At 37.5% G+C, this 10,676-nt stretch overlaps 1 protein-coding gene across 1 annotated transcript in view; it reads right to left on the bottom strand.

Moving 5' to 3' along the window:
• Positions 1–10,676, bottom strand: part of LOC106478796 (probable phospholipid-transporting ATPase VA) — an 82,841-nt gene that overhangs the window by 14,562 nt on the left and 57,603 nt on the right. Inside the window, exons 18-20 of the mRNA XM_022382460.1 lie at positions 3,768–3,913; positions 1,437–1,491; positions 125–327 (exon numbers count right to left, since the gene is read on the bottom strand). Coding sequence (XP_022238168.1) covers positions 125–327; positions 1,437–1,491; positions 3,768–3,913 — 404 coding nt within the window. The remainder of the gene's footprint in view (positions 1–124; positions 328–1,436; positions 1,492–3,767; positions 3,914–10,676) is intronic.

The following is a 10,676-nucleotide window of genomic DNA, read 5'->3' as shown; positions in this document are numbered from 1 at the left end:
ATTTACAATAATATATTTAAGAAAACATTTTTCTGAACTACAAAGTTAAATACAATCAGAGATACAAAGTTGATTTTTTACCATGAAACTACATACTTTATAAACAATAAATGAAAAAACTAACAGCATTTTTGTAGAAGAAGTATAATACAGTGCGAGCTAGCCTATCATAGCACCAGTGTCCATGAACCAATAACAAACGTTCCAAGTGTCGAAATCGTGTCACAGCAAAGTCACTAGCCATAACAGCTTGCAAGCCTTCCTGCCCACTAATGCCAACACCAACATCAGCTTTCTGGATCATGCTGACATCATTAGCACCATCACCTTGAAATAACACAAAATACACCTTTGTTTCCAAGTAATTATAACTAGTTTTCTACATCTTGCTAACATTGCCACCATAATTTACAAAAAAAAAATAATTTTGTTTCAAAGTCACATTAGTTATATAAAATATAATGATTTTATTAGTGCTACCTCAGGAAAAAAAAAGGCAAATTATTCTGTGTATCTTTAGCTTTCCAACTCAACCCATGTTAAAACTATTAGCATCACAACATTAAAAAGAAAACTAATTATTCTAGTTCTTGTTAAGTTTATATTAACATCATAACAAAACTTGATGATACAGAATTGGAAGAAAACCATAGTAACTCAATTGCTTAACAAATTTATGATTATTTTCAGTTCACATATTTGTAATCTTTTGTGTTTTTTTAGTACTTTTTTAGTTTGTTTAAGAAACTTTCCTAAACAATATTGCACAAACAATAAGAAAGGAATAGATAATTTCCAAAATCTACACAAACATACATAGAATGTATATGAAATACCAAAACAACACAACACTAAATCGACTCCAACAGTTTCCATATCATTTTTGACCTATAAATTTGGATGAAAAAAAAATGCATTAGTAATCACTAGCCACAAATTATAACTTAATTTTAGATTTCCTTTTAAAATTGAAGAAATTTTACCTAATTGGTTACCATTGTTGAATATAGGTTATATTAGTACACTATATTCAATATATGTGACATATTGAAATATATATATATTTCACAAACTGTTTTGTATCTTATATCCTGTAACTGTGTATCATGAAAACTAAGGAAAGTAAATACATATTCCTAATATTTCTGAATAAGCCCCAATTCCTAATTAAATGGACTATATAGTTGTCTAACAACAACTAAAATCAAAATGGGAAAAATTCTTCTGGAAGTATTTTTTTTTTTTAATGGGCTTCTTATGTCTAGAATTTTTCTAAAAAAACCTTGTAACTTCTGAGGAAGGAAATTTCCCAAAATAAATCATGATCAAAATTGAAATATGTAAAATGCATTCTGAACCACTAGTAAAATTACCTAGCAAGAAAAAGACATAGAAACATTCTTTCAAGAGAAAAATATGCAAAACACTATACTCACCTATTGCCAAAGTCATTACATTAAGTTTTTCTTTGACCAATTTGACTATTGAGGCCTATTAAAGAAAAAAAAAGGTTCCGTAGTTATTATTTTCCTACACTGAAAACATATTTCTGATTGGTACTTACCTCCTTACACACACACAATTATTTTCGTTCAGTATTGCCCTCTATATGTAAAACATTTTTTCACATGCTACAAGCCTTAAACTCCCATTTACCACACAGTTAATGTGGTTCGCAGCATCTTCGCATATAAATCATTTTGCAACAACCCTCCACCTATAGGAGTGCAACACATCCTTCTGGCACATGCAAGTCCCTCTATTTGATTTTACCAAACTATCACTTTGAGATTAGGCAGAAAGGAAACACCAGTTTTAAGTGAAGAGGAAGGTGTGAAGTGTGGGTGAGAAGAGGCAAGTACCTATTAGAAATATATTTTAAATGTAGGAAAATAATAACTTCTGCTATGCTATCTAATCTCTTCTAACATGTATAGCTAGAATCCCAGATTGAATAGGTCAAGGGACCAATGCAAGGGATATAGAGAAGTAACTTTCAAAAGCATCCAAAAAAAACACCCTGGAAGTGTGACCCTCATTGGGAGAGGAACACCCATGAGAGACCATACCACTTCTGTACCAGGTATACTCTTTGCCCAGTGTGAAATGAGGTGTAACAAACACAGGCAAAAAATAGGAGGAGCACATAAAAAAAAACAAAAATAATCCCCAGGTGTAGAATGGCTAGGATGCATCAGACCATACATGGCCAGTCAACTCCATTCCATACCCAAGCTGCATCAGGCATAAACATGTGGTAGGAGGAGGGTCCATGTCATCTTCACCTCAAGTTGCACAGAATGGAAGGATCTATGTACCCAACCAATCTACAAAATAGGGCACGTGTGCAAATCCACAACCACAAACAGTCATCCGGGAACCCAACCTCTGAATGACACTAGGAAGGGATGTGCCAATGTGGCAGTTCACAGTAAATCTAAACCCATTTTACTGGTTCTGCACTGTGGAACATCCATCTCAGTTAGTAAAACTCCTGTAGGCATAGCACCAGAGGGATAACCATCATCCCAAGCAACCTCATCTTCCAGATAGGGCTGCACAGAAGCTGGAGCATAACATCAACCTCCAGGACCCACCACACAGAGATGGAAATTATAAGGCTAAACTACTAGAATGAGATAGGATAAGGAAGCATGACCAACATGTGAGAATTTATGTTGATTGGTCCAGCTCCAATCCAAAACCACCCACCAAGCACCACCATCCAGGTGATGGCAGCACTACGGATCCCAATTGAAAGGGTGAACTGCAACATGACGGATCTACTCAAAAACAACATCCTCCTCCAGATAGGACCACAAAAAAGTTGGAGCATAACATCAATCTTAGGGTGTTGCTGCATGGAAGTGGACTGTCTCTGTAAAAGATACACAACCTCACCCTCTAGATAGAACTTCAGAGAAGCTGGATGCAGCATCAAACTCTGAGACTCAATTCACAGAGGAGGAACATAACTGTGAAATATGCACATCATCATCCCCTGGATAGGACCACACAGAAACTGGAGTGCAATGCCAATCACTGTGTCCCACTGTATGGATTGCTTCTATAAAATATATGCAACTTCACCTTCTGGATAGAACTGCACAGTAGCTGGGTATAACATCAACCATTGGGACTCACCGCATAAAGGTGGTGTGCATGATATGAGGATCGAATGCCATCTACATTGGCATATCACCACCACCCTACTCTCCACTGAAATGAAAGTATCACATTCAGGAGGATTCCTCCATGGCCCACGATCCCAGCAGTTCAGAAATGGAAAGTGGTAAGAACCCTCATACTCCACTAGAAGAACAAGTGGGTGAAAACATGGTGGAGAGTTCAGAGGAATGCAGACACAGGAGACAGTGCAATGGGTAGCTACAAAATCTCCATTTTGAAAAGCAGACTGTCTATGGTTTATTCAGTCAAAGGGACAGCAGAGATAGGCAAATACTGCCTTCTGCTTTACCCATCTAAGTCCATGGGTTAGTACAGTCTGGAACAGGAATATTAAAGAAGCAAATATATAGTGAAGAAAATTTACTAGTGATCTTGTGGAACGCCTTATCACAATAGTGTGCATTGTTGGCCATGAGTATACAGCGAGATTGTTGGGATCAGCCACCACCCAAAGACAATTTTGGTGGGATGTTCCATACAACCTTTGCCAAGCTACCCCATGCAATATCATTCTACACTAAGGCTCAACCCCAAAGAGATGGAGTGACAGGAGTAGCCAGTAATAACCCATGCAATACCAACCCTAGATAGGACTGCACAGAGGTAGGAGTGCAGGCATCACCAGCAGATCGACCCGTGAAATGACAATCTGTAGAATAATCCAATTCAGGACATCGCAACATCAACCCCTGGAACTGATCACAGAGAGGTGGAGTGACAGTCACTAGGGAAGAAATAATATACTCCAATATAACATATTGATAGTCACACAGTGTGGAATTTGATAAATAGGTGGTACACCTGGATATGCAATGCTCGCCACAGAGTGGGATCCTAGATCTAAAAAAAGACATGCCACTGGAAGGTAAAAATAAGAGAGAGAAAATATAACGTACCAAGTCACAGCCACACCGATGTCTGGAGAGGTGAGAGCCATGGAAAAGGTAAGGTGCCTAATTTGATGCAATGACACCTGGAATAGACTGCAGGATGAAGGAGACAGGGAGGAATACACCAGTCTAATAAGTTGAGGAACCCAATTTGTAAGGGTAGAAGGAGAAAGGTCACATACAGGGAAAAGTTGCCTGGGGATGAAAAGGAAGGAATGGGAACCACTGAAAGAGGCTGTGTGAGCAATGTAACAACAAAGAGAACAAAAGGGACATAGAAGCCTATCCGGATCAGACAAGGAATAAAGGTGGGAAATGAAGGGAAGGGAAATCGGTGAGAAAGAAGAATGTCCCTCATAAGCTGCAGAAGTTTTGGGTAGGAAAGATTGATCCGGATAAAGGAGAACATATGTGGAATGAAATAGAGTATGTGAAATGTCAGTGGTAAAGATATCAGACTAACAATTCTCACAGGCTAAACACAGTAGGATATAAGTCATAAGGGATAAGTGATACAGAGAGCATAAGGATAAAGGTTCAAAAGAATAGAGAATAAGGCAGTGACGAACAATACTGACATTCCATTCCGGAAAAACTGCTCAATGAGGAAGTTGATGAATCCCAAAAGAATGCAATAAAATGGAGACAGTAGGAGAGAAAAACACCATACAGTACTTGGAAAAATGGAAGGTGTTGGATAGGGCTGCTCTATTACAAGTTATGGACAAGACCGAAGCCCCACGATTGAACAGCCAGATAAGGAAATCCATAAGAAAAAGAATGGTAAGTCAAGAAGGGGAAAATCCCCAACTCAAAGAGCAACAGCAAAAGACATTCCATTTACGTTGATAGACTGCTAGGGAGGAAGGACAAACAGTTTATGCTAAAAGAGAAGCAACACACACCAACAACACGGATCTCCTCACAAGGGACTGGATAAATGCAAGACATGAAAACAGAGGGTGGAAAGAGCAGGATGAAGAATCGGTGATCAAGGTTGATGGAGGAGAGATGGATTGAGAGGAAGAAGTATTGGAGGTAGTTTGGAGCTGAAGAAGATGAGGAAACCAAAGTTGTGCCAGCCAGTAAGTAGCAATCGGATGGACCTGACACAGAGCAGAATGGATGACTGAAATCACCCTGGGAAGGAGTCGGATGAGAAGGAAAACATAAAGATATGGTTAGTCCAGTCCTGACTGAAAGCATCCTCAGACCCTGGCAGAGGTAATTTGGTGTTGAGGAAAGTGGAAAAAGCATCCAGATAAGGAGTACCCCACCGATTGCAGAGCCTCTGGAAAACCTGAGGGTCAAGGGACCACTTCGTAGGATAAACCCAATTGTTTCAGAAAAGAAGATTGGCCACAAGGTTGAAAGAACCCAGAAAATCACATCATTTAGACGTATCCATAGCATGTGAGCTCAATAAAATAATTAAAATATTTGATCACATAGGAAATGGGAACATGTGCCACCTTCGTGATTGATATAGGTGACTACTGTAGAACCCAATCAATTCAGAAAAGACAATCGGCCCAGAGGTTGAAAGAACCTGGAAAATGATACCATTTATAGGTATCCATAGCATGTGGGCTCAATAAAATAATTCAAATGTTCGACCACAAAAGGAATGGGAACAAGTGCAACCTTGGTGATTGATATAGGTAACAGCTATGGAATTGTCTGAGTGGATCATGACGGGTTAGTTCCATGCAACAGGAAGAAAATGATCCAAAGCACATCGTACTGCCAAAAGCTCCAAGATGTTATGGTAAGACATTTCACTCTGATTGATCCATGCCCTCCAACCACGGAGAGAAGTATGGGTGAACAGATGCAAATCCAGACAGGATTGAGGAGATAAGACCCCCATCATCATATTATCCATGTTCAATTACCAATGAAGATCGTCCTGAGCAAGATTCCATTGGTCGCACAATGTCTACTGAAGAGAACACATATGTGCATGACCCAAGGAGATAAGGGCTTCTATAGAAACCTAAGTCCCCAAATTTGATAGAACCTCGCGTGCAGAAAGAACATGGAGAACTGAAAGTTCCATCGAACAGAGACAAAGTGGAGAAGATTGGGCCTGACTGAGGTACATTTTTTCAAAAATGGACAAGATGTTGGGTAGGCATCAGGAAAGACTTCTCCAACTTCAGAATTCAACCAACATGAGATGCTTCTGTCAATAGCAAATGAGTGTATTAGACTCCAGTCATCCATGTAGTGGTGGAAGCATAACCCTTGAGTATGCACAAGACATGCAAAGGCTTTGACCACCCAACAAATAACATACAGTGCTGAAGCAAGCCTGAAATGGAAGGAAGGAATCTGATACACAACCCTGTAGTGGACAAAATGATGGTAGCGATAGCACTGATGAGCAATAGGAATATGGAGATAAGTGTTCGAGATGTCTACCTTGATCATCTACAGACCTGGAGAAAAAGCCCACCAAAGGATTCCATGGTAAAGTGGGGAAGATCCAGAAACTGGTTGAGACAGGACAGATTGATCACAGGATGCCAGTCCCTGGTTTTCTTGGGGACAACAAAAAACTTGGAGTAACAGCCTGGGGAATGCTGGCTGACAGGCTCGTTAGTTCGCTGTGAACTCTCTCCACAGGTGAACAAAATCAGTCAAATGTGCTCCCACTGGACTGAAAACCACCTGAAAGTTACCAGAACTGCTGGTGATGATGAGATCAACTTCGAGACACATGACAAAACATTGACCACTTAGTGGTAGGAACTGGTAAAGGACAGGAAAGGGGTACAGGAGAAAGTACAGTAGCAGGGTGAGACAAACAAACAACCAAAAAAGAAAGGGTTGAGTGTTGTCTTACAGATTCCACACGACTTTAAAGACTCAGGAATATCTCAAAAAATGGATTGATGGAAAAAAGAAGCCATCCACAGGTCCCAAAGATATGGGGAATGGAAGTGAACCTGGGACAAAAGAGCGTCCCTCCCAAGTAGATCCAAACAGCAAGAAAACCATGTGTAAAGGAACAGGGCTGAGAAGGACAATTTCACCAAAATGTAGGTAATGAGGGAATGAGTGTCCTCCAAAAACCTCTCAAGGGATCAGTGGAGTGACTCTGAAAGTAGATATATGGAAAACAAGTACCAAAGGAGAGCAGTAAGAGTAAGATGAAGTCAGGAAAACTAGGCTTAAGACAAATGGATAGGATTCTCAAGGTCAGCCCCCAACACTGGCAAAAGTGACTCCAGCTGCTGAGAGTTGGGAAAAGGTTGATTGGCCTACTGATAAGCTAAAGCATAATGATTAGAAGCTCATGGAGAATGAGACATGCTAGTTCCAATCCTTCAATGAGAAACAAAATGTCCAGCATGTATCCTAATGTCAGATGAAGGAGAGAAAATAAAGTACTCTAATGATGATGTGTCATGTAACAATGAAGGAACAAGATCATAAGAAACTGGGAAAAAAAAAAAAAAAAAGAAGATAAAATGGCACACACCTGAGAAATTGTATCCAAAAAGCCTGAGGGAGGCCTGGCAAATTCCATAGGAGAGGCTTTGTAAAGTTCAGCATAATAAGATGGATGAAAAAGGCTGTCAAAATCCTCCTCATCGTGAACAAGAGAAACCAAACATTGTTGGGAGAAGAAATTCTACTCCTATAAAGATCAACCTCCCAACAAATAATGGCCAGAAATTCCTCAGCTGAGACCCCCCTAACCCGAAGCCTGTGTAAGGACATTCAAAGTAGTTGGAAGAGGATCAGAAGTCGTAACACAAACTTCGGAATTCATAGTTGATTGAAAAATTCAAGAAGATAAAGAAAAAAAATTAACTAACAAAGGTAAGTTATTATGGAAAAATAAACTACAGAGAACTAACTGTAGCAACATGATAAAAAATGATATAGCATTACATTGCAAAAAAACAGGAAATCAAAGTGTAAAAAGAGCAAAACTGAAAACGTCTGCACTAAACTGCCTAATGAGAAGTGGTAATTTGGTAAAATCGAATAGATGGAGTCACATGTCAGGAGAGTGTGTTGCACTCATATTGTTGCATGCCAATTTACATGCAAAGACACTGTGAACCACATTAATCATTAGGTAAATGGGAGTTCAAGGCTTGTGGCATGTGAAAAGAATTTTGCATATAGAGGGAAACACTGAATGAGAATGGCTATACGTATGACTGGAGGTAAGATACCATATCAAAATTTCATGTTCTGATTATAGCTATATATTAAAATTTCAAAATGTTTCCCACAACGTGATTAAAATTTTTTATATGTAAATTATCAGTAATCATTAGATTTATGATGGTACCAGTGCTTCTATTAGCTTTTGTAATATTTCTATTCACAACAGACTACATTAAAAGTTGTTTTGAGAGATGTGCAAGCTTTAGCAGCACAAGGATTGTAAGAAGGAGTCAACAATAATATTTTTTTTTAGAACTAACAGAAAACATATTGGAAATAAAAACTTTGTCTCAATGAAAACAGGAAGAAAAATCAACATATTTTTAATATTGAAATGAAAGTGTTTTTAAGACAATACTTCGAAACACTGTGGTATTCTGAAGCTTGGAATATAAAACATACAGGCATTTGGTCACTACATTAATGACAGGGTAAAAAATGTAAATGTCTTGTTTCCAGTAAGATTAGAGAAATTAACCTGCATGAAAACTACCATATTTTATTATCACTAATATAAGAAGATACAAATAAAGAAAAAATTCTTGTCAGCAGACAAAAACAATGGACAAAGTTGCAGTGGAGAAGAGGTCAGACTTGACTCTCTAACAATTGTGGTGAATCTCTTCTGCCCTCAACTATTGTTTGTTTGTAGTTAAGCATAAAGCTACACAATGGGCTATCTGTGCTCTGCCCACCACGGGTATCGAAACCCGGATTCTAGCGTTGTAAGTCCACAGACATACCGCTGTGCCACTGGTGGGCCTCAACTATTGTTGGACTATATTTCCCATAGCTTGCTTCTCTTGGTTGGTTAGAATTTATAAATTTTGTTTTGTATAATAATTTAGTTAAAAGTAGGAATACTGTTGTAAAATCATTTTATTAATTCATTTACTTAGCTGTTCACATTTTTTATAGGTTGAATAAGTAAGTAGGTGAATAAATGATTATTTTCTCTGTAACTAATTTCATATATTAAAGTTATTATTATTTGAGATTAACTTCATATTATATGCATACTCCTTGTGTTTTATTTCTATATTTCTATTGGGTTTTATTTCCCCTATCCACAACAAACTTTAGAACTTTTGTGACAGAAGAGAGATTTCTGCTAACCCTATAGTTAGGGTATGTCCATTTGGCACATGCTCGTATGGCGAATGATTTACGATAACTCTGAGCTTTCTTAACATATTTTCATAAAATGGGTAAAATTTGTTAAAGATTACAAATATTTTGTAAACAAAGAATATTATTTTAAATAAATATTTCCAATAAATTTATTTATTTATTGCAATTATTTGCACTCAGACTCTGAAGAGTTTGAGTGCAAGGTGATTTTCAAGGTAAGCATAAAAATACTTTTTTTCCATCTTATAATTTTCAAGTTTCCTTGGTACCTCCTAAATGTATATCAAAAGTTTTTAAAGGTAAATAATTTGTTATTTTTCACTTTCTCAACCATATTACTGACTGTAGCTATTATCATCAATATACAGTACAATGAAATGCATAAAATTAAGACATGAAAAATATAGATACCTTTTAACTCTTCATCAAATAATCTTAAAATATATTCTTCTGATTATAATCTTAATTGCATGTCTTTAAATTTTCACATATACTATATTTTTAATGTTTTACTTTCCTTTCCTGTCCTTTGACATTATTATCATTATCTATTACGACACACAACAATGGGCATCCCTGGCTAACATCAGTATTATTATCTATTATGACACACAACAACAGGCATCTCTGGCTAACATCAGCAGAGACACTTTACCTTCAGCAGAATATTGTTGTGCTATCTTACTACACTAACCCTCATGAACCAAGGAGGAGTTGAGGTATACTAAAAATTATTAAACCTTTCAAATATGCATCTTAAAACATAAATAACATAATAAATTAAAATCAATTTAGCTGTCTATCTATCTAAGTGCTCGCGAGGATAAAAACAAAAACAATGTTAAAAGCGGTTTGTCTAGTTCTCTATGGAATTGTTTGCACCAATTTTAAAATAACTGTTGGGTGATTGTATTTTAAAATTCACTCTTTCTATTAGTTATAAACATCTAGCTCAAATAAGTATTAAAAAGTAAAAGGAAAAGTAAAAGTGCATTCAGGACCAGCACGAGGACAAAATGTGTGGGATGGACTGTGGGTAAGTTTCACAACTTCAAGGTATTACATGACCATGATGCTATACCAGGATGGACTGTGGGTAAGTTTCACAGCTTCAAGGTATTACATGACCATGATGCTATACCAAGATGGACTGTGGGTAAGTTTCACAACTTTCAAGGTATTACATGACCATGATGCTATACCAGGATGGACTGTGGGTAAGTTTCACAGCTTCAAGGTATTACATGACCATGATGCTATACCAGGATGGACTGTGGG

The sequence above is a fragment of the Limulus polyphemus genome, unplaced genomic scaffold (assembly GCF_000517525.1).
Source record: "Limulus polyphemus unplaced genomic scaffold, Limulus_polyphemus-2.1.2 Scaffold250, whole genome shotgun sequence".
NCBI classification, from domain to species: domain Eukaryota; kingdom Metazoa; phylum Arthropoda; class Merostomata; order Xiphosura; family Limulidae; genus Limulus; species Limulus polyphemus.
The sequence above is the reverse complement of the archived record's forward strand: the minus strand, read 5'-3'. Positions and strand labels throughout refer to the sequence as shown.